We start from the raw sequence: 24,000 nt of genomic DNA on the forward strand, positions 1-24,000 counted from the left end.
CGTCATTTCCTGGCCTACTTGGAAGACTTGGGGATAAATGCTGCATTTTCTTGGAAATTCCGAGTCGGTACTCCCCAAGCCCGAACTAAATGTGTTCCATCGCTTGTTTGGGTAAAAACTGACGCCCGCAGCTCATGTGTTTGTTTGTTTGCTCGGCGGGCTTGTGAGTTATACAAGCGACAGGACGCGTGTTGACATAATCCAAACAACTATTGCGCGGCCGAGCTCGACATTGAACGCGTTCGCGAAGGGAAAAGACGGCCGCAACGGGGAACCGTCTTCGCCGCCGACGCTGTGTGACGTCAGGTGTCTGTGACGTCAGAAGCGTGCTCTCGGTTAAAAAAAAATAAAAAATAAAATAAAACAAGCTTCAAACCGCGCGATCAACCCCGACGTTTCAGTCCAACTGGCGCGCTTCCTTTGCTTTTCTCCGCCGGGCGGGTGTTTATTTTTGTTTTGGTTTTTTTTCTCGCTCGTTTTCCCCGAGCTCCGTCTTCATCGGAACGCAGCATAAGGAGGGAGGAAAAAAAAAAAAACCCCAAAAAACCGGGCTGGGTGGTTACGATCTCCCATTGGTCCAGAAATATGGAATCAGATGACGTGGTATTTCCGGGTTTCTAGTGTCGGTGAAGAGGTAACTCTCGGTCAGCCGCCTCGGCGCAGTGTCAAGCCTCCATCCCGGCCCGCCGCCTGGTCGCCTCCAACGGCCGCTGAAGGTAAGAACGTGGCACGCCGGCCGCTGGGGCTGGCTACTGTAATCGTCTTACCGCCGTTATCCGTTTGTGTGTGTGTGTGTGTGTGTGTGTGTGTGAGGGGGTTAATTGGTGCGGAGGTTTTTTTTTTAATCGGTTTCCGTTACTAGTGATGAGCGCGACTAGCACGGCTGGTAGCGGTAGCAACGCGTGTCCCGTTTTGTTCTCCGCTTATCCCGCTTCTTCTGATGGAGCGTGTCGAAATATTTGAACTGCCCATTAACTTAATGCATGAGAGTCCTATCTAGCTAAAAAAAAAAAAAACAACCACCACAAAATAATAATAATAGTAATAATAATAACAATAATAATAATAATCGTGTGTGTATTTATTATAATATGTAAAAATACACATATATATGTGTGTGTGTCTCTGCGTGCGCAAACACTCCCCCACAAGTTGTTTGTGGTTTGGATTTTCTTCTGTGATATTACTTGTTTCTTAACGGTGTACTTGACCGCAAGCATGTTAATTATATTCAGCACTATCTAGCTCCAAAGAACGCGCGTGTGTGTGTGTGCGTGCGTGTGTTTGTGCCATTTATTAAAAAAAAAAAAAAAAAAAGTTTTATAAATATCAAAAAACGAAACTGTACAAACACAATCTACATACATAAGTGGTGGTGGTTTGGATTTTCTTCTGTGAGAGTACATGCTGCGCTTGACCGCAAGCATGTTAATTCTATTCAGTTGGTACACCCAAAATGGCCATCTAATGTTTAAAGGAAGATGAATGACTCGTGTGCTGTATATTAGTAGAATAACACTTATTTTTACGCATGCCTTTCACCAAAATCACAAACTCGGTAAGCTCGGGCCTTCCTTGTCTAATTTACACGCACAACAGTCTGTGCTATACCTTATTGTGGCTGTAAAGTGTCAAATTCCTGCTTTGACACTTTCACAATGCCCGGTATTACAACCCTTGGATTCAAGATTCTTTGATTTAATACAGAAAATCAGATCTTTGTTTTGGGTTAGAGCTTTCATAATACATTCTTTTACTACTGTTGTGTCAGTCATGGGTCAATGATTGAGTCACATTGAATTGTAAGTGAGCCATAGTTCAGATCCTTTGCTGATACATGGAAATTTCACGGTCATTGGTGGATGTACCCAGCCTTGCCGCAGTGTAGTGAGCAATATCCACACACCAGTGTGTGGTTTCTACTTTTCCTCCTGTTCTGACTTAGTTCTGTATGTGGGTTGAGGCTATCATTTAATAGAACAAAAGGACTCTTTTACTTTCCAGTGCTGAGGTCACCCTTCCCGGTAAGGTTATCAACGGATCGCCCTAGAGTTGCCTTTCCCTAGCCACTGAGTGGGGTGAGCCCAAAGAGTAATGTCATTGGTTGGTGTATCTTCTCTTATCTAACTGGCAGAGCTGTGGTAATTGCTTAGCAGCTGATCTGGCCAATAGGGCTGTATCTCATCGATCACTCTCACATCCTGTCAGACTAATTCCGCAGCCAGCCCCCTCGGTTGTACAGGTGTTCAGTCTCATGTTTCATCCTTTTTTTTTTTTTAGTTTGGGAATGCTTAATGAAGTAAACTGCGTTTTGGATTTGGCAGGTGTCGAAAGCAATAGGTGAGTCTGTTGGAGTACAGGTGAACTGGGTGCAGTTATTTGTTTTCCTCACCACAATTAATAGCTCAAGGGGGTGGCCTTCTGGCCAACGGTCTGAATGACGTGTTGAAATGGGTTAAGCTGAAGTTGGACATGTAACAGAACCTGTTAAATTATCATTAATAATGATGTTTTCTACATTAATATTGTCATGTTTTTTGTTTTACTCTAGGTGTGATCCTCAGAAGACCAGGGAACCAGATATTCTCATACCAACTCCAACTGTAGAGTTTTAATTTTTTGGGATCCTTCAACATTGAGGGCTTTTGATTTAATCAGGACCCCCCCGCAGATTCTCTTCACCTTGACCACACGTCAAACCACTTTACTGCCTTCACTGCTTTCCCACTCCACAGACAGAGTATGGGTCTCTTCTCAGACTCTGCTCTGCATTCCGTCCTCCTCTTTCCTCTTCATGCCCTGGTATGGTTGTATTCTACACTCTCCTTCCTTCCCTGGTACTACATCACCGGCGCCGGGCAGAAGAAATCCCTGTCGACACGGATCAAGGGCCGCTCCACCTCGGGCAGAGCAGAGGGACCCTACCGCTCGGTGGACCACTACGACTCACTCGCCAAGGAGGACTTTCCAGGAAAGGACACTCTCGATAAGCTGTTTGAGTATGCTGTGCAGCGCTTTGGTCAATCAGACTGTCTCGGCACCAGAGATCTACTGAGTGAAGACAATGAGATCCAACCCACTGGTAAAATGTTCAAAAAGGTAGGTTTTTACTGTGGTTTAAAAAGAAATAAATATAAATAAAATGTCCTCACACTCATTCATCCAGTTTGTGACCAAGAAACGTCTAATTCTCTTACTAGCTCATTTTGGGGGAGTATCGCTGGCTGTCATACAAGCAGGTGGACACTATGGTCAGCAATTTTGGGAATGGACTAGCAGCTCTTGGGCAGCAGCCTAAAAGCACCGTAGCCATCTTCTGTGAGACCAGGGCCGAATGGATGATAACCGCCCAGGCTTGCTTCAGACGAAACTTCCCCTGTAAGAACTGCATGCTAAATCGTTTCAGTTCGTAGTTCCTGTGCTGCCTCCCTGTCCTATTTCCATGTTTGCTTTCTCTTGCTGACGAATATTGCGTGTCGCAGTGGTGACATTCTACGCCACACTCGGGGAGGAGGCCGTGGCATTTGGACTGAACGAGGCGGGAGTCACTCATCTTATAACCAGCGCAGAACTGCTCGAGACTAAACTGAAGGTGATCTGATCCCTGATCTTAAAACCGTTATCCTGTAAAACACTTAACTCGAACCGCACTTTCTCAGCGTTGGCTGCCACATTTCCATGTGTCGGATCAAGATAAATCATTATTTGTGTGAAGAGAAAATTAAATTAAAATGCATTCAAATTGTACGTGCCGCAGCTAAATATCGTGTTTCTATAACAAACACCTAAACACACCATTTTATAGCGCTTCAGTGTTTTGCAAACCTTTGCTGATACATGGACATAAAGATGGCTAAAATGTAAAAGTCCTCTTTCTTACAGTTTAGTTTAACATTTGACCATGTGTGGCTAGCTGCTCTGGAAGGAAGTCATTCTGATGTAGTTCTTCACATTTAATTAGCTTGAAAGTTTACCCAGCGGCTACAAATACTTAAATGGAACCTATTGTGCTCCAATTTACACATGTTAATATAGGCCTCTGAGGTCTGTGAGTCTTTGACATGAAGTATATTCCTGGAAGATACCACTCTAGGTTTTCTTAGAAGCCTCTATAACCCTCTTGTTCCCAATAATGGGCAATTTTTTTGTGGGGGGAGCCATCCTCCCAAGGCCCCGAGCTCTGTGAGCCAATGGCCTACAGAGCATGGCTTCCGAGTTTCATTGAATTTACTCCGTAACTTTCCCCTGGTTTTTGAACAAATCTGAGGCGAGAAGTAAGCAATCCAGTTGCTGAATCTTCACTCATATTCAATCTATGAGGCCTAATTTAAAAGTTAGTTCCGACTTTGGTTGCCGTGCTCCAAGCTTGTGGGAGACACGGACAGTGCGACTCGGGTGTGGGAACTTTAGTTTTCATTTTCTGTTCATGACAGAAAATAAGGAAAAGCACAAAAGGTTTCCTTTAAACTGATGTGGGAGTTGAAAAAGGTATCAGCAGCAAGTTATCACCATGCTGAGACCAATCATGTATACAATACTCAAAGCACATAGCAGTGGTACTAGAGCTAGTAGTGGGGATGAATAAAAAGTGTGCTTCTCCAGATTACTTTTTGAAAGACTTGAAATTGAAACTAGGTGGAAATTTAATAACAAATAGAAATTGATATCCATCTAGATCTTTTAGCCACATTTAGACCATTGAATTATTGTGATTTATTATTAATTACTTTTTGCCCGCTCAAGTGACTCAATTCCACCTTTTGTGCTTCTAAAATGTCTGTTTATGTCGATCATTAAAATAATTTGATAATTCTCCCCCCCCCCCCCCCCCCCTCCCCTTCATCTAGAATGTGCTAGCAGAAATTCCTAAACTCAAGCATATAATCTATGTGGACCAGAAAAAAGTGAGCACAGACGGCTACCCAGCAGGACTTACCATGCACAGCATGCAGGCTGTACAAGAGCTGGGGGCCAGGCCTGAAAACAGTAAGTATTGCTCATTAGACTTTAACCTTGTGGCTCTTTTAATACAAGGGCATTGGGTTTGGGATGCACACTTTCCATTAGTTAATCCTCAACATAGTATTTAGTTATTTGTAATTTATATACATTTTTTGTTCCCCGTCACATTAGTACAATAACTTCCATGAGGCTCCATTTTCGCATTCTTGTAGTTCAGTAGTGCAACTTCAAGAGTGTTGGAACAATGATGTCAGTTGTCAGAGTTGCTCAGCTGGTCGCGGTTTGTCTTGCAGTGAGCAGGCCGGTGCTGAAGCCACAGCCTGCTGACCTGGCTGTGGTGATGTACACCAGCGGCTCCACCGGCAGACCCAAAGGCGTCATGATCATCCACCGTAACATGATCGCTGGTATGACTGGCCAGTGTGAGCGCATCCCAGGCCTAGGGTGAGTTTCAGCACTCCTTTTTTTTTTTTGTTTTGTTTGTTTTTTGAGTATTCCTCTTTCTTGTTGACCTTTTGGTATAACGGCAATTCTTCTCAACAAAGATTTATTTATTTAAAATACTGCGATAACACAAATGGTTGTTCAGAGTCCTATAAACCACTTAAATAATCAGAACTTTGTGGAGTCACTTGGCTCCCTCCTCCCTGTTGGTGGAGGCTGGAGGCAGGTGTTGACTTTTGCATTCAAATATTTATTTGTTATTAGTTTATTTTTCATGAACTCTTTCTGCTTGTCTACTTTATGTTTATTTAGTCTACTGCCAACTGAGTTTTATAATATTCCATAGATGTCGCCGTAGCCCCTAAACCTAACGGTATTATCTCTGTGCTCCACCAGCACCAGTGACACCTACATAGCTTACCTGCCCCTGGCTCATGTTTTGGAAATGACGGCAGAGATCTCCTGTGTGACCTATGGCTGTCGAATTGGCTACTCCTCCCCACAGACCTTGTCAGACCAGGTAACTAATTTCATTCAAGGTCCAGGCCGGTTTACTGGTATTCATACTGCCTGGTTCTTATACTTGGCGGATTTTAACCGACACAATTGGTGAACTTGAGAAGTGTATTTTGGTTGATTGCCGCCTGGACCTAATTTTTTCTTCACATTTCTCTAGTCCACCAAGATAAAGAAGGGAAGTAAAGGAGACAGCTCCGTGTTGAAGCCTACACTGATGGCAGCGGTGCCAGTAAGAATCCTTTTCATATTCAATATTTAGTCTTTACCCAGCCACCCGTGCTCCGCTTGTTCTGTTCCCCTGCCGCCCGTTGGCTCAACTCTACCTAATCCTTGCCCTCAGTCTTTGTGTAAATGACTGTTGTTTCTGTTTCTTTACTTAACCAGGAAATCATGGATCGCATCAATAAGAACGTGATGAGCAAAGTGCAGGAGATGAGCTACATTCAGCGGACCCTGTTTACTATGGGCTACAACTATAAACTGGGGCAGATCAAGAGGGGCTATGACGCACCGCTCTGCAACGCGTAAGATCCCGCTCTCCTTCCAATGTATTGTTCAGGGGTAGTGTGTACTTTTGGTTGTCCCAGTTTAACTCGTGTACGTGCCAACTCACAAATTTTGTCCTCTCAATGCGAGTCACAACGTCCTCCGATCGTCCATCCGTAGGTTGTTGTTCCAAAAGGTGCGAGGCCTGCTCGGAGGACGGGTGAGAATGATGTTGTCCGGGGGGGCGCCCCTGTCCTCCACCACGCAGAGGTTCATGAACGTGTGCTTCTGTTGTCCCGTGGGACAGGGCTACGGCCTCACTGAAACCTGTGGAGCAGGAACGATCACGGAGGGTGAGTGGAAGAGGGGTCGATAAGAGCAGTGAGAGTGAGACATGAGCCCATGTGACTCAAGATGATTATGATATCAGTTGTGTAATAATATCGGTTGTGTTTGTTTTTGATAGTTGCAGACATCAGCACTGGTCGCGTTGGAGCTCCTCTCAATTGCTGTGAAATCCGACTCCGGGATTGGGCAGAAGGTATGGGAGGGGGGGGTTGGAATAAACAACGTGTCGTTTGTCACTGTTTCAGTTCTTCATACTGTCCATTTCTAAAAGAAGGGGATGGTGGCTTGATCACTTGTCATGTTTACAGGCGGCTACACCACTAAGGACAAGCCCCACCCCAGAGGGGAGGTCCTGATTGGTGGTCCAAATGTAACCATGGGTTACTACAGGAGCGAGGGCAACGATCACGATTTCTTTGTGGATGAGAAAGGTCAGCGGTGGTTCTGCACCGGAGATGTGGGAGAAATCCACCCCGACGGCTGTCTACAGATTGTGGGTACGCGTGAACTTGACTTTTTTTCTTCGTTGCACATCATTCGCTTTTGCCCGTCGGCGGTCATCTGAGAGCGCTCATGAAAGACAGGCTTTGAATTCCGTGTCACTAATCCATTTGACTGTGCATGTAACCATGACAGATAATCCCTTGTTTCTGCCTTATTACATGGTGCTAATATGATACGGATGCATTTGTGCCGTCTCATTCAGACCGTAAAAAAGACTTGGTCAAGCTGCAGGCTGGTGAGTACGTGTCGCTGGGCAAAGTGGAGTCCGCCCTGAAGAACTGCACACTGATCGACAACATTTGTGCTTACGCAAACAGGTGGGTTTCCATTTATCCGGGGAACGGTGGCGGCAAAGGCGCTAGAGGTGTCACAGTGGGTCTCCTGGTCTGAGTCATTTTGAAAATTGTCGATTCTAATGCAATGTGAGAAATTTCACAAAAAATAAATGCTATTTTTGTGCATTTCTATCGGTTGAGTAGAGGAAAATAAACTGTCTTCCTGAGAATTTGTTCTAGTGTTCAGTGTTAATGAATGGAATAAGGTGCATTATTATTATTATAGAATTATACCATGCTAATCACATAAAATAAGCTATTTTTAGGATGGATAATTGCAAGTTACTTATTCACGATCTTGACAACCCAAAGAGGCGCCGCCCAATTAGGCCTTGCTTTTAAATTCTCACACCTGTTTGACCTGCTTGGGGCTTTAAGACGTCCTAAATGGAACACTCTCACGTCTGTGTCTGCAGTGACCAGAACTATGTCATCAGCTTTGTGGTGCCCAACCAAAAACAGCTGACAGAGCTGGCGAAGGTAAAAGGTATACAAGCGCCGTGGGAGGAGCTCTGCACCAATCCCGACATGGAGAGAGAAGTTCTGAACGCCATAAAGAAGGTTGCTGCCACCAGTAAGTGGCTTGTTTTGATGTTCAATGTTATGTTTATTAAGTCTCACTGTTTTACAGGGTGCCTGCAGGTCATTACAAAGTGACATTTATTAAATCAATATGTCATATATAATTGCTAATGGGGGCAAAGTGTCTTAAGGGAGGGAAGAGGACAGTAGTGTTAGTTGAGACTGATGTCTCAGCTTTGCTCCCGAAGGACTACAAAATTGGTTGTGTTGGTCGCTCAAAACGGCATTAAATGGGTGTTAAGATTCTTATAGTTGAAAATTAAAAGATACAGTATCCCTTATTTGTGACGGTTTGGGTTTAAGCATTCACCAGTCTCTTTCTATTCTGTCTCGTCCACCTAGTTAAGCTCCAACGGTTTGAAATTCCCATGAAGGTGCATCTGAGCCCAGAGCCGTGGACTCCGGAAACCGGCCTCGTCACCGACGCCTTCAAGCTGAAGAGAAAGGAGCTGAAGAACCACTACCTGCACCAAATAGAGAGAATGTATGGTGGAAAATAGCTGTGCCAAAAAAAAAAAAAGAAAAATATCCATCATGCTACAATGTCGCCACGTGTAAATAACATTGACACATTTTGAAATTTTCATCTGTTTATTTACATCTAAGAATAACTTCAACAGGAACGCTGTAGGTTGCGGTAGTTGTTGGCTAAACCGTTTGGCAGACCGTGATAGTTGCTCAACTGCAGTCCTGTGGAAACCTCTTTGTACCCGATTTGTAAAGAATAGTCAGTGTTCCGTGTATTTGCTATGTTTACACATTATTGTAACTTATTCTATTCAGATATTAACAAACGTCCTCACGAAGGCTTGAATACCAGACCTGTCGTTGCTCTTGCTATGGTGGAGTAGTCATGTAACTGTGCCTTTCGTTCCTAGCAGTGCTTGTATAAAGCCATGAAATGTAGGTGGCACTTTGAATAAAAGGCAAATAGTGTGCCGGTTTGTTAGCGGATGGGGTTTAACTGCCATCACATGTTTACAGTTGCATAAGGAGAACTCTTGACACAGGGCGGTGGGGAAAATATCCATGTTGTAAGGTTTAGATCTTCCAAAACAAGAACGGGTCGAATCGGCTTATGTGTGTTGATATCGATTGTTTCCCGAGCCAACTATGACGTTGCTTTTATACTTTTGTGTCCTGCAACGGGGGAGGTCAGACCAAATGTGTAGACATCTACATGACTCAGGAAGATTAGAATAGTACATGTTTTAATATATGAAATTGTCAAGTAGAGGGCAATTTGTATAGAAAGCGCTCCTGTTTAACTTGTCCTCGTGTAATAACCGGAAAAGGATATTAAGTGCAGGAATGCTGAGCTTGACTGAGATGCTTTATATAGCATGAGCTAAAGTAACAACTGGCACACTAAAACTGTCCATGTTTGCCTCAACTTAGACAATAATTCAGACTTAACACAATAGTAAAAATGTTAATTGAATCTTTTGGTATCGTTTGTATTCTCCAAGCAATGTCCTAATTTAATTGTATCAGATCTTGGGGAAACGTGGATTTTGGCGGTCACTTTTAAATGGGTTATTCTGTGTCGATGTTCTATTTATTCCGTCTTTCAAACGATGTACTTTGTTCAAAATTTGTGGTAAATAAATGTCATTTTCTATGCACACACTGTTCAAACTTTTATTAAAAAAAGAAAAGCATAGGCATGTCAAGTATTACAGTGGGGGGGGGGGGGGGACACGACAACTGGAGATTTTCAGCTGTTCCAGTCCTGGAACCGGAAACAGTCACTGGCGATCTTCCAGACAGGCTGATCACTGTTAGAGGAAGACTGTGCTGTTAAGAGGAAGTTCTGGTTGAAAAAACGTGCTTTGTTCCCCTCAAACTTGGCAAGTCCACCGGTTACCACCAATAAAGTAGTCTGGCCCTGGGTCGCTTGTTCTGTAAATGAGAATGTTATGCTTTAATGAGAACGCTATTTATCGGAAAAAGTCCTCCGCAAGGTCAGGTGTTAGAACAGGAACACTTGTTTCATGGAGCAGGACTTGTTATGAGGTACATATCAAGTGACATTGCCAGTGGATATAATTGGTAAATATAGAGTACGCGTATAAAAATAAACAACAGAATATCCAAATTGAACCCTTTGGCTTGATCCAATCTAAGCAGCTGATCCAAAAGGAGAAACGTTGCCATTTCTCTGGAATGTCAAGGTCACTGCTGCATTTATATAATTTTACCAAATTGCATAATTCATCTTTTTGGTATGAAAAGGTGTTTGTGTTCGGAACTTCTCCGTTTTGGTGTTTGTTTGTTTAGGTTAGCAAAAGACTTGAGTTGACTTAAATGAGGAATGAACGCAGTGGAAAACATCTAGGCTGATGTTTCATCTTTTCATCTCTTTTTTTTTTTTTTTGGTTAAAGTTAATCTGTTCTCTTGTGCATTCATGTGCCATTCAAGTAGCTATTCACTAAAGTCTGTAATTACCTGTGTCACATGACAATATGAGAAAAGGTGTTTGGTGCGGAATTATTATTTAAATTCTATTTCCAGAACCCCATAAGAAACTGGCATAACTAGGTGCAATGGCTGCTCTCCTACGATTACTGCGTTGTAGGAGGAAGAAACCTGCACACTGAAAGAAATTCAATTACCCAATTAAGTTAGTTTCAATATGAAAACACAAGGGGGTGGTGTGCCTTCAGGACAGGACTGCAGTGTGATCGCTTCTTGGCCACTTGCATGGGAGATGTTCATTTAGGGGATATTAAAGTGTAGAATGTACTTTTTATTACATGCCTCTGATCAAGGCTTGTAATGATAAACTTAATCCCATTTCTGTTCTATTAAAAACACCCAATTTTCACTCTATTGTTATCCACCCGGACCTATGACATCTGAACATTATTATTATTTTTTTTCCCCCCACATTTGTTCTACCTCACTATATTTCCCCCTTTTTGTTCTTTGATAATGGTGGCACATCCTCAATTTCCTCCAGGGATCAATAGTGTTTTCCCATTTGTTCTACTACTGCATGCCTGCTCAAATAGTAGGCATAACTCTGATGTCACGCACACTACTGTCCACTCTGCACAATGGAAGATAAAACTGTCAGTTAAAGTTACTAGAACATGCCCGTTCAAAATGTGAGACTTTAAGACATTTTAAGGGCACAGTTTAACAAAATGTCAAGGACTCAGTCCCGTGTTCCACAACGGAAGGTGAAACTGCCGGTGAAAGTCATACCAGTGAAGGACAAAAGGTGACTCAGTCGCAGAGCCCTGTAGCCTTGTCTCCTGCTGGCTCGCTGTTCAGTGAAAGTTTATGACTATTTAGTGTCGCGTGTCCAAATTGCACCAAATTCGACACTGCACATCCTTGGGTCCCCAGCAATACACCCGCCAAGTGTGAAGTAAATCATATGAACGGTTGTCATGATAATTGAGGGCATACATACATACATACATACATACATACATACAGAGATTCCTTCCTCATTGTCAGAGAACAGGTTATATGTCTTGTTAGAGAGATCAACTAATGAAAAGTCCAAAAGTACACTTTTTTTCAAGCCTAAAACTAAGGCAAATAGATGGGAGAGATATCCTCTTCCCTAAGTAACTCAGACCAGACCCATAAGAGAACGAGACAAACAAGGATATTAACTGAATATTCACCGTGGACCGGCTGACAATCCAGTGTGTGAATTTGGAACTCGCTGGAGGGAAGGGTCTCAAAGAACTCGGCCAGGGCATCCTGGCCGGAAACGGCATTTCCATTCCAGACCAAAGTCGCTTTGTCCAAGTAAAGGCGGGTTAAGTTCTGCATAGGAGGAAATCCAGAAAAATTTCGAACATATTAATCATTGGAACTAACGGATCCAAACGGAGAGTTCATTCGGTTTATGCTGGGGAAACTAGGCGTAGAGGAATAACGCCCGCCACTCACCCTCCTTTTCTTATCCATGCAGTCATAGTAAATGGTGACGAATTCCTCAGCGTACCTGCAGGACTGGTCAGCGTGGGTTCTGAAATCCTGCACAAAGTACGAAGGGTTAAGGCGCCCGAGGAATACACTTCATCATATACTTCACACTACACTTCTCTTAGGGTAAGAGAAGTGCTTTGCTGCTGTCCTTCAGTACATTTTTGAAGTATCTGATTTATTCATTATCCTTTGCATTATCCTTTATATTTATTCATCATCCTTTGCTCATTACCGATTGATGATGTTCCGTATCCTTTTAAATCACTATGACACGAACTACATTATTTCCTTTTGGAAACTGAATCACTCCTCTTCGGACAAAACATGATCTGCTGCGTCACTCACGTTTTACTTGTAATACTTCGCGTATATTTCGGAGCCGACGCTCGCATACTTCAACCTACCTACGCAGAAACGGCAGTGTGGCATTTATTTTCACTTTTGACCAGCGGAATTGCGTCTTCGAAGTACTTCCGAGTACCAATCCCACCGACGCAAACAACCCAACCCCCGAAAGACGGCCGGCGTAACCGACACCAGATACTAGCTTGGCTGAACACGAGCTCTGTCAAGCGACGAAACGGAGAGGCCCGTGAGCGGGAAGCAGGCTCACCAACGTAGACGCCATCGGAGCGGTGGAAGTGGTTTACGGGACGAAAGTATCCCGCCGGGGCAGCTCGACAACCAACGAGCTCATATCATTCAAACTCGAGACGTTCGCTCCGGACGACGGGCGCCATGAGCGTGCGCCGGGAACTCGGTACGTCCTCCGGTCAGCGTTTCAAAATGAGAGCACCTCTCCGCGCGCTACCGTGACACACGCTGCCAGAGGCGTGAGGGAATGCGGGGGAGTGGGGGGGGGGGTACTCTTGTTTTGAAGGCTAGGAAAATAAACGCGGCGTCAAACGGAAGTACAACACCCCGACTTCCGTAGTCCCGGGTCGTCGCTCCGGCCGAGGTGCGTGGCTGGTGAGGGCCGGCGCCGTTGTTCCGCGCTGAGCGTTCGACCATGGAGTGCTCCGTTTCAAACGTCGAGGTGTGCAACTATGCCTACACCGGGCAGCTCGAAAAACTCAGGCAGTGCATCCTGACCGATAAGACGCTCGCCTGCAAAACGGACCAGGTACGCGGGGAGGGAGAGCGGGGAAACGCGATTCGGCGCTCGACTAGCGCGGTCTGGTGTTTGTTGACGGCGACCGCCGCTCGGTTAACGCGGCCCCCGGGGGCCGGGGCCGGGGCCGGGGGCGGCTCATTGACCTCCGTGTTGTTTCAGGACTGCAGAACCGCCCTGCACTGGGCCTGCTCAGCTGGACAGACGGACATTGTGGAGTTTCTCCTCGACCTGGGAGTGGAAGTCAACCAGCAAGATGACGTAATGGCCCATAACTGCTCGCAGACAGTCACTAATCGTTGTTTTTTTTGTTTGTTTACATATTTTCCGAAATGTTCCCTTCAAAAACAGCAAACACTCTCACCCCCGGGTCCCAACGGAACAAAACAAGCGCAGTATCTCGTTATACCCCTTTCCGACCCGCACCAAATACCCGCTAACATCCGACATTTGTCACAAGTGGGGGAGGAAACCCCGGGTCAAATGACCCGGCGCTAGACCCGGGTTTTGATCGGCTCTGGTGTGAACAGGACACCCGGGTCGACCCGCTAATGTTGGTCCCTTTACCTGCGCTATGCGACGCGCGTTGAAATTCCGGACGCTGGCGCGTAAATAGACAGGGTTATTTACTTTTATACATACATGCAGTGAATTGTAATGCAACGCACCCGGTGATAACACACAATATGTCCTAGGAAAAAAAAATCTTTCTAATAGACCGACTAACTGACTCCTAAAACGTCATACAGTAAGTTGAATACTTATAGAATAGAATAAAAATATATAGAATAGAATAAAATACAATAAAAATAAAATGAAATAAAATGGAATAGATAGAGGGAATATGCTTATATATATGTATATATCCGTATCTGTTATCCGTATCGTTCCACCATTTCATATCCCATTTAGAATCCAAAATCAAAAGTTATTGAGTTATTGAGTATTAGTGAAAGTAATCATTTGGTCGCCGCTGAATGTTTGTATTCTTATAAACAATTCCCTTTATAATTCATTATATGTATTGGGCAACTCGTACATGAAATGCAGCTCAAAGTGCTTCACATTTGAGAAAAAAAAAAAAAAAAAGGCGGATGGGAACAGCCGTAACTTGCCAATATTTCTTAGGTGGAGAAAACCGGGGAATCCCCTTCAATCTGAGAAGGCATTTATTTTTGAAAAGTTTAGTTAAAAGAAATTTTAGTCATTTATGATTTTTTTTTTAATTTTTCTTTAAAATTTTTTATTTTATTTTTTTTCCAATCCTGTATCGGATTTATCAACTACAAATAGGATGTTTCAGGACATCTTCTGAACCACTTAGCTAACAATGCTCTGAAATAACACGACCTAGTGAGGGGGAAAAATGGCATGAAATATCACTGCTGTGATATTGTTACAGTGACCAATTTCTACTTGTTCCTAGGCTTCTTGGTCTCCCCTCCACATTGCAGCTTCTGCAGGAAGAGAGGACATTGTGATCTCACTAATATCCAAAGGAGCTCAGCTGAACGCTGTGAACCAGAACGGCTGCACCCCTTTGCACTATGCAGCCTCCAAAGGCAGATACGAGGTAAGATTATTTTTGGTGCGGTGAGCTCTCCCGCAGTAACATCTGCTGATCGTAATGCGTGGATAATAAAATGCAGACCTCTTTAATTAAAGATCTAACCAGTGGTCAATTTGTGGACAAAGAGACAATTGTATGGTATGCTTAGTAATCTGTAGCCCTAGTTAGGAGTGGTTGTCATCTTCGTCTGTCAATTTAACTGATATTGGGTGACACAGAACATTAGCGCAGTGTGTTTAAACTTAAAAATAACATTACAATATTTAGATACACACACAATTGTGTCACCCAACTACAGGTGTATGAGACTGATGCTGACCAATAGGAAAACTGGTTGCACTGGTCGCATGATGGGATGACAGAAGACTGTATTAGTGTTCACAGGCAAATTGCCTCTAGGCCTATGCAAACTGTATAAAATAACACTCCCTCTCTCCAATAATAGCCTGTCTCTCAAATCAATACACGGTGCCCTCTTCTGTTGAGGTTAATAAAGTCACCAGCTACAATTGAAACTTGATATTTTATTCATTTAAAATATACACCGATCCGCCATAACATTCAAACCACTGACAGGTCAAGTGAATAACATCGCTCAACTCATTCCATTGGCACCTGTCAAGGGGTGGGTTATATTAGGCAGCAAGTGAACAGTCAGTTCCGGAAGTTGTTGTATTGGAAGCAGGAAAAAAATTGTAGCGACTTTGACAAGGGCCGAATTGTGATGGCTAGACGACTGGGTCAGAGCATCTCCAAGACGGCAGGTCTTGTGGGGTGTTCCCTGTATGCAGTGGTTAGTACCGACCAAAAGTGGTCCAAGGAAGGACAACCGGTGAACCGTCGACAGGGTCATGGACGCCCATGGGCTCATTGATGTGTGTGGAGAGCCAAGTCTAGCCCGTCTGGTCCGATCCCACAGAGTCAGCGTGCCCATGCTGACCCCTGTCCACTGCTGGAAGCGCCGACAATGGGCACGTGAGCGTCACAACTAGACCATGGAACAATGGAAGAAGGTGGCCTGATGAATCACATTTCCTTCTACATTCCGCACCCACATTTCTGATCGTGTGGATGCGGATTGAGATCTGGGGAATTTGGAGGCCAAGTCAACACCTTGAACTCTTTGTCATGGCCCTCACACCATTCCGAAACAACCTTTGCAGTGTCACAGGGCACATTATCCTGTTGAAGAGGCCACTGCCGTCAGGGAATACTGTTGCCATGAAGGAGTGTACTTGGTCTGCAACAATGTTCATGTAGGTTGTACGTGTCAAAGTAACATCCACATGAATGCCAGCACCCAAGGTTTCCCAGCAGAACATGGCCCAGAGCATGACACTGCCTCCGCCTTTTTCCCATAGCCATCACAATTTTGGCCCTTGTCAAAGTGGCTCAGATCCTTATGCTTGTCCGTTTTTCCTGCTTCCAACACATCAACTTTAAGAACTGACTGTTCACCTGCTGTCTAATATATCCCACCCCTTGACGCGTGCGTGCGTGTGTGTTACAATACATGAGTGCGTATCGGAACTTTCCGTGATTTTTTTTAATTTATTTTTTTCCTCTCCAATTAATTTACAGTTAGGAAGCCCATTGCATTATAAAATGGATAATATAATTTCCATTAGCAAATGCACATTATTAGTGTAAGTTAAGTTGTCAGCTCTGTGGTTATGTGTTTTGGAGAGACTGATTGTCACATAGTTTTCTTTTTTTTTTTTTTTTTTTTTGGATGACTCTCACCTGGAAAAAACTGATCAATACCAAATCATTTTTCCATACTATTCTAGTTGGACATTAAAAAAAGCAATTTTCTACATATAGAATGCATTTACGGCCTGTCAATGAAAAGCCGTAACACCTATAATGAAGTTCCTCACGCCTTGCAGATTGCCCTCCTGCTGCTGGAAAATGGAGCGGATCCCAACGCCTCTGACAAGCTGGATTCCACTCCTCTCCACAGGGCGTCTGCTAAAGGCAACTACCGCCTGATCCAGCTGCTCCTGCAGCAAAGTGCCTCCACCAACATCCAAGACTCGGAGGGGAATACACCACTGTAAGTGTGTGTGCGTGTGTGTGTGCGTGCGTGCGTGTGTGTGAGTCATGTGTTTTTGTTTTCATTATTTTATCGCAGCCACCTGGCGTGTGACGAGGAGCGCGTGGAGGCGGCCAAGTTGCTGGTGGAACACGGGGCCAGCATCTACATCGAGAACAAAGAGGAAAAGACCCCCCTGCAGATAGCCAAGGGCGGCCTGGGTACCATACTGCGTCGGATCGTCGAGGGATGATCCATCCGGCGAACTGAACCCAACCACGATTGACCCCAATTCCCACCCCCGTCGTCCCATTCCAGCGCATTTGGTTAGGGTTAGGAACTTTCAACAAACGTGCACGTGCATCGGCTTTGCAGCTTGGGTGTGAAGCACTGTTCAAATTCAAGATGGCGGAAGACACACCCTCATTTTTTTTTTTTTTCCTTTCGGTGGAGTCGCCCTGTCAGATGTTAACATGTTGGCACCAACCGTTCTGGGACGTTTAATCGTTGGCCACGTCCTTATAACCCAACTAAGTATTATTATTTTTGCTTGTTTTGCATCGTACAACCCATTCAGTTTGTCCATCCGAGTTGTCCTCTCAGACGTCACCGCTCTTCGGCCTGTTTACGATCACACTAAAACACGACAACTGGGGAGACGCGTCACTGTTTCATCAGAAATGATTTTTATTCTTCCCAGTTAAAAAAAAAATAATAATAATAATAAATGTCTTAATTTCTCAAAAATTCATTGACGTCACTTTCGGAGCCGCCAGCGGAGGCGTTCTAGAAGGGAAGTGAAAGAGGTCGAGTTGTATGGTTGTGTGCTTTTACTTTTACCAGGGTTTTTTTTTTTTTTTTTCCCCCCCCCAAAGGATCCACTGAGGTTTCCATCGTTTTGGTCCGGGGGTCCAGTAATTAAGGAAGAAGCGGTAAAGATTACAAATGTTTTAAAAACTCAGGCAGTGGAACCATCTGATTGCTGCTTTTTTTTTGGGGGGGGGGGGGGGGGGGGGGGTGTCTGTCGGTCGGTCGGTCGGTCGGTCGGTCGGTCTCTGTGGCCCCAAATGGTGTGGGGTCGCACGGGGTTGCTGCCTTTATTTATTTTATTATTATTATTATTATTAGTATTTATTTTTGGTAAATAACACACAGCAGTGCGCATCACACCAATTTGGGAATCATAAGAATAAAAGAGAGAACAGTAAAATAATAAAAATGAATATATATATTTATTTATTTATTTTTTATTCCGAAAAAAAAAAAAAAATAATAATAATAAATGCCCTCGATTAAAAGAAATAAAGGTTGAAATACAGATGTATTACTTATTCGATTCCCCGACGGGAAACCAAGGGTCGCCTGGTTCCCTTTTTTTCCGTTCGGTTTGTCAACGGACCGAACGAACCGCAAACCTCCCGCGGACGTCGAACTTCCGTCCGACGTCTTCCTCTACGTCACGCCGCGGGGGTCAGCTGGTGCGAGTGGGACGCTGCTCTCCAACCCGCCGGGCGTGTGCAGGGTCCTCGCTGGGGATCGTTTGAGCGACAGGCGGCGGACATCGTTTGGCTTCGAGGAGTCCGACGGTAGGTTTTCGTTGGATTTTAAGGTGGGTGGGGGGTGTGTTTTAATCTGACATGACGGGGGGGGGGGGGGGTTGACTGTAGCGCAAGCTAGCGGGGAGTTAGCTTAGCCTGCCTTGACTACCACCGAACCCGACTTTATATCCACGGGGAAGTGGCAATGCCGTTGATTTGCGGGGTCTTTATGGTGCCAAAAGTTGGCACGTTTGTTGGGGTGCGGATTATCCGGAGCTCTTGCGCCAACGGCCACCGAAGCTTTGCGCGTAGGCTACGTGCTACGTGCTACATGCTAGCTGTCAGGGGGAGAGCTCCGTCCAGCCTGAGGTTTGTTTTGCTTGCCGGGAGGTGGGGGGGGGGGGGGGGGGGTGGGGGTCAAAGCCCTGACTTTTCCAGAACGCACGTCACCCGACAGCAATGCCCCAGTCATCAAATAACCGACACGGGCTTATTAGGCGACAGGCCGATCCAACTGACTGGTAACCGCAAGAAGCAACAAGCCGCGGCGGCGTGTGTGCGTGTGGCACGTTTCGCACGCAGGGGCAGTTTAAAAGTGCCGCAAACAGACATTAAATGCAAGCAATGAATAGATAAATCACCAGACTTATTATTATTATTATTATTATTATTATTATTATTATTATTATTTAATAAATCACTAACCAACAACGGTGTGACAGATTGTTGACGTGTCGGCTCATTTCTGGTTCGGCGGAGGCTTAAAGTTCAACGGGGCCCTGTTTGAAATGCCAAGAAGGAGGCGGAGAGTCTACGAGGTCGGGGGAGATCGATGCGCGAATCCTGTCGTGGCTGCGTAGTGGGTTCGGATTGAACGAGCTATTCGCCCTGCGTGGTTCCCCCCCCGTGTAATGGGAGGTGATGGTGTTGACCCCCACCCTTGACTCGTTCGTCATACCAGCCGTTTAATGTGCATTTAAGGCGCAATGCTGCGCCACATAGCACAGTAACACCGTCATTCGGTGATCGTGGTTTCTCTTGTCCTCGATGTTTGGAATGGTTTCGTCGCAGGCCGGTTGCCAAGTTGGTTTTGGTGCCGAAACATCGTGCTGCGGTGTTTGGCGTCCTCTTCAGACGGGAGTGTGGTTCACGTGGCCCGTGCGTGTTCGGGCTGGGAGCCGAACCCGCACCACCACGCCGGTCCCACCCTCCCTCCCTCCCTCCCTCCCTCTCTCTCTCTCTCTCCCGGCTGCAGAGTGTGCGGCGCTGGCTAACGATTTACAAAGTTGAACGCTTTTATTTTTTTTACGTGTTGGTTTGTTTTCGGACAAAGTGGTGTACGAGAAGTATCCGTTGGGAGAACGGAGCGCGGCGATCCGGTCGCCCGTGCAAACGCATTAGGGGAAGTCCCCGCGCCCCCTGTTGCCGTGGCGACCGGGGTGAGAGGGAGGCGAACGGTCTTTGTGACGTCACAGCACGCCCTGCGGACAACTGTGTCTTATAACGCTGGGCGTCGCAGGAGTCCGTCAGTTGAACGAACCGACAAACGAAGAAAAGCCGTTTTCTTCAATACCCACGCATGTACGTATACGATTCCGAACATTGCTCTATTTTTATCAAGTTGTTACAAATTTGAGAGCTCTTCGTCGGTGATCCAATAGGCAACGTGGAGCTGGAGCAAGCCACCGTATTTGGGGGATCGCTCGCGTTGTGATGAACGTCGGTTGGCATTTTTGTACATTCTGTATATCTGATCTATTTCTCTACGCAATTGAATGGAAGTGATACTCCAAAAATGGTGACCGGAGTCCATAGCAACCGTGAACGTTCACATTGATTCCCTATGACTTTTAAAAAAAAATTTTTTTGCCAGGAATAATCTTGTTTATTTTCACCAGAAGATGAACATTTGTGTATTTTGACTATTCTTTCCCTCTCTTGTTCATTCAGTCGATGACCTCAGGCAGCCTGGGTGCGAGCATGGCTCATTGCAATCGGAACGCTGATCTGGAGGCGGACAACTGTGTCGACTGGTCCCTGCTGAACCGCCGCTTGGAATCGTTCCGTGGCTCCGGCGTGGCCCGCAGGGTTTCGGCGGAGAGACTGGCCCGCGCCGGCTTCTACTTCACTGGGGACACCGATCGCGTCCGCTGCTTCAGCTGCATGAAGACTGTGGAGAATTGGTGCAGGGGAGACATACCAGTGGAGAGGCACAAAGAGGTAACATGACGACTCAAAGCCTTTCGCGTTTTCCAGAACAGATGGTTAAAATTGTGCGTGTGTGGTGTTTCTTCTGAAGAGCCGTCTCCTGTCATTGTGCCACAGGTTTCCCCATCGTGCACGTTCCTCAGCTGCACCCACCGGGCCAGTTTCAATCCCGGCCCCAGTAACGGTTCCTCTTACGACGAGGACGTGGAAGACATGGAGTTTCGTCTGAGAAGGGGAGAAGTGGTCGATGAGTCAAGGTATCCCATGGTCCCCCACATGAGCCGCGAGGACGCGCGCCATCGGACCTACGCCGCGTGGCCCTCCTCCGCCCCAGTCAGGCCCCGTGATTTGGCCCAAGCCGGTCTCTACTACCTCGGCGAGAGCGACAGGGTGCAGTGCTTTTGCTGCGGGGGGATGCTGGCGGGCTGGGAGGCGGGTGACACCGCCTGGGAGGAACACTCCAAGCACTTCCCCTATTGCTTCTTCATCCTCGGCCACGACGTGGGAAACGTCCCGGCGCCGGAATTTGAGGAGATGGAGACGGCGGAGGAGAGCGTGGTGCCACGCACACCCTCCCTGGAGCCGATGGAGAGCTTTGAGGAAAGACTGAATAGTTTCACAAGGATCCAACATCCCATCAATAGTGAAAGACTGGCCAGAGCCGGCTTCTACAGCGCAGGTACACATGGGAAGGTGGTTAGTTTACTAGTCTTCTCTCAAATGAGAAACGTCCGATCTAGAGGATGCCTGGGGAGCTAAAATAATCACCCTATTTACACGTGACACACACGCCGGTGGTATCTCTGTAATGATGTGTATATATGAATGAATTTATGCTACAGTCACATTTGATTTATTAATTTTTTTTTATGGACCTTTTAAAAATTGCTATGACCAGTGTGGTGTTTTTATTATTATTATCATTATGCATTTTAACATTTGACCATAAAAGTGTTTTCAGTCGGTTAAAAAATGTATTGTCTTGATTCAGGAATCGAAGACCGGGTCAAGTGCTTCCGCTGTGGTGGAGGTCTGAAAGGCTGGCAGCCAGAGGAGGACCCTTGGGAAGAACACGCTAGACACTACCCAGGGTAAAAAATAAAATAAAATAAAAACTTTGTCGTGCCCAGCTGCAGACATATACACAGAGGGGAATTTTTTTTTCTAATTTCCAATTTCTATTTTTTCTAATTTCCTTCCTCATGCGCCCTTGACCTCTTTTCTCTTTTTACAATTTTGCACCAGATGTAGCTTCCTGCTGGCAGAAAAGGGACCCGAATTTGTCAATACAGTTCAGCTACAAGCGCCACAACGAAGCAGCGCTGTATGTATGATGTGAAATTTCAAACCTCGTTGTTGGATGACCTTCAAAACATGCCACTTATTACCATTCATTAACACCGTGTAGCTTAACGCATTGTCTGTCACATTGCTATGTATGTTAATACATGCTGTCATAGCTTTGACATTATGTGGTAATACCCCGTTTTTATTTATTCCCAGACTTCAAGTCAGAACGGCTTTTCCCATCACCACAATGGTAAATATCCCCCCCCCCTTTTTTTTTCTCTAACTTTGAAAGTCAAAGAGTTGTGTTGTCGTGCGCCGAAGAGTGTGAATATGAACGACCGCCTCTGTATTTAGGCGTTCTGGAATCGGACTTTGCTCGGCGGGCCATACAAATGGGTTTTGAGCCCACCTCTGTGGAGAGAACCATCCTGGAGAAGCTCAGACGGACGGGGTCCAACTACTCCAGCCTGGAGGCGCTCGTGCACGACTGCCTCCAAAAGACTCAGCCCGGTGACGCCGCCTCGTCTGAGGGAGGAGGTAAGTGCTTTACGGGCTCGTACGTCACCCGCCAAATATCAACAAACCGCCTGTTTTGTCACTGTATTCAGGACCGACGGTTTATTCCTTTTATAACCAATAATCAGCTGCATACTAATATAAATCACCCCCACCCAGAGGAGGACCCGCTCGAGAAACTACGAAAGCTCCAAAGGGAGAAACAGTGCAAGATTTGTATGGACAGGGACATCAGCGTGGTCTTCATCCCCTGCGGTCACCTGGTCAGCTGCAAGGAGTGCTCCGAGTCCCTCAGCAAGTGTCCCATCTGCTGCGGCGCCATCACGCAGAAGCTGAAGACGTACATCGCATAATCATTCCCTGCAGCAATGCAAGTCCAGGACAAACGTCTACGCTGCTTCCTCACCCGTGATTTTATAATCAAAATAAAAAAATATATATGTACATTGGGTCATATTATATTAAAGGTGTGTGTGTGTGTGTGTGTGTGAGTGAGTGCGCGCGTGAGAGAGAATGTGAATAAGGGAATGTACATATGATATTAACTTTATTTTCACAATCAGTGATGGTTATCTTTCCTGTTTAGACTTCATAGAATAGTAATAGTGTTAGTTGATAAATGAATGAAGACACTAAAGCACGCGACGCTTTGCCTCAAATTCCTTTCCAGAAGTGCCTTTCTCATTTATATAGAATACTCAGTGTGTGTATATATATATATTTTTATTGTTATGGTTTAAATTGGATTTAAAAAAAAAAACTTTAAACTGTTGGTTTCAAATCACTCGATGTTGTGGACCTTTTTGTCCCAGTTATTATTTGTACCTGGTTTGCATACATTCCAGGTTCAGTTCTGGCTTCCCCGAGTGTCTTCTGTTAACGTTCTGCGATCAGTTTTGACAAATATGTCCTCGGTCACAAAACATGTGTATTCTGTAATCTGCATATGTAATTTTGTTGGGGAAGTACTTTTGCTTTTCAGCCCATTTCACAACCTGTCCCGTGATGACATTTGAAATAAATGCCTTGTCCTTAAAAAAATGTTTCTAGCTTTTAATTTTTGCAAAGAGAAACTCAACCAAGTCAAATTCAAATAACTTGGGGAGTCGTGTTGGATTTCTCTGTACTTTATCTCCTGCGTGCGGCGAGTTACGTCCAATGTGGTCGATTCCCATGGGAAATACGGCGCGCTCCGTGACACAACATTATTTTGGCTTAACGTTGCAGTATCGGAAGCGGCCACTGGATGTCGCACTCTAGTGACGCTATACAGACTAATTATGATGGTGCTGTAATACTCCTGTCCGCCTCTAGGCGTCTCACTACCCGTGCTGTAATACCTGTCTGCCTCTCGGTGTCTCACTACCCGTGCTGTATAACCTGTCTGCCTCTCGGTGTCTCACTACCCGTGCTGTATAACCTGTCTGCCTCTAGGTGTCTCACTACCCGTGCTGTATAACCTGTCTGCCTCTAGGTGTCTCACTACCCGTGCTGTAATACCCCGTGCCGCCTGTAGATGTCTCACTACCCGTGCTGTAATACCCCGTCCCGCCTCTAGGTGTCTCACTACCCGTGCTGTAATACCCCGTCTCGCCTCTAG

At 45.4% G+C, this 24,000-nt stretch overlaps 4 protein-coding genes across 5 annotated transcripts; 3 read left to right on the top strand and 1 right to left on the bottom strand.

Annotated features, from left to right (window-relative positions):
- Nucleotides 1-594: 594 nt before the first annotated feature.
- On the top strand, nucleotides 595-9,796 carry acsl4a (acyl-CoA synthetase long chain family member 4a). The gene is made up of 15 exons (XM_080008494.1): nucleotides 595-716; nucleotides 2,552-3,099; nucleotides 3,201-3,378; nucleotides 3,483-3,592; nucleotides 4,848-4,986; nucleotides 5,256-5,406; nucleotides 5,803-5,926; nucleotides 6,083-6,154; nucleotides 6,310-6,449; nucleotides 6,592-6,764; nucleotides 6,878-6,952; nucleotides 7,068-7,256; nucleotides 7,466-7,580; nucleotides 8,015-8,172; nucleotides 8,523-9,796. The coding sequence occupies exons 2-15, from the start codon at nucleotides 2,743-2,745 to the stop codon at nucleotides 8,678-8,680; spliced, it is 2,139 nt and encodes a 712-aa protein (XP_079864620.1). The 5' UTR covers nucleotides 595-716; nucleotides 2,552-2,742; the 3' UTR covers nucleotides 8,681-9,796.
- Nucleotides 9,797-9,807: 11 nt separating this feature from the next.
- On the bottom strand, nucleotides 9,808-12,890 carry nxt2 (nuclear transport factor 2-like export factor 2). Of its 2 annotated transcripts, none has more exons than XM_080008495.1 (4): nucleotides 12,746-12,890; nucleotides 12,094-12,180; nucleotides 11,823-11,967; nucleotides 9,808-10,082 (listed from the first exon to the last, which is right to left on the bottom strand). In XM_080008495.1, exons 1-4 carry the CDS (start codon nucleotides 12,758-12,760, stop codon nucleotides 9,898-9,900), a joined length of 432 nt encoding a protein of 143 aa, XP_079864621.1. In that variant the 5' UTR covers nucleotides 12,761-12,890; the 3' UTR covers nucleotides 9,808-9,897. The 2 variants fall into 2 exon arrangements, with proteins under 2 accessions (XP_079864621.1, XP_079864622.1); XM_080008496.1 differs by lacking the exon at nucleotides 12,746-12,890 and adding an exon at nucleotides 12,537-12,701.
- Nucleotides 12,891-13,083: 193 nt separating this feature from the next.
- On the top strand, nucleotides 13,084-17,725 carry psmd10 (proteasome 26S subunit, non-ATPase 10). The gene is made up of 5 exons (XM_080008596.1): nucleotides 13,084-13,255; nucleotides 13,406-13,504; nucleotides 14,670-14,816; nucleotides 16,703-16,869; nucleotides 16,948-17,725. Exons 1-5 carry the CDS (start codon nucleotides 13,142-13,144, stop codon nucleotides 17,099-17,101), a joined length of 681 nt encoding a protein of 226 aa, XP_079864722.1. The 5' UTR covers nucleotides 13,084-13,141; the 3' UTR covers nucleotides 17,102-17,725.
- A 593-nt stretch (nucleotides 17,726-18,318) lies between these two features.
- Nucleotides 18,319-23,420, top strand: xiap (X-linked inhibitor of apoptosis). The gene is made up of 8 exons (XM_080008376.1): nucleotides 18,319-18,434; nucleotides 20,337-20,606; nucleotides 20,712-21,273; nucleotides 21,586-21,685; nucleotides 21,840-21,918; nucleotides 22,098-22,134; nucleotides 22,239-22,421; nucleotides 22,560-23,420. The coding sequence occupies exons 2-8, from the start codon at nucleotides 20,340-20,342 to the stop codon at nucleotides 22,751-22,753; spliced, it is 1,422 nt and encodes a 473-aa protein (XP_079864502.1). The 5' UTR covers nucleotides 18,319-18,434; nucleotides 20,337-20,339; the 3' UTR covers nucleotides 22,754-23,420.
- The last annotated feature ends 580 nt before the right edge of the window (nucleotides 23,421-24,000 follow it).

Source organism: Zeus faber, assembly GCF_960531495.2.
Source record: "Zeus faber genome assembly, chromosome: 10".
Lineage (NCBI taxonomy): Eukaryota > Metazoa > Chordata > Actinopteri > Zeiformes > Zeidae > Zeus > Zeus faber.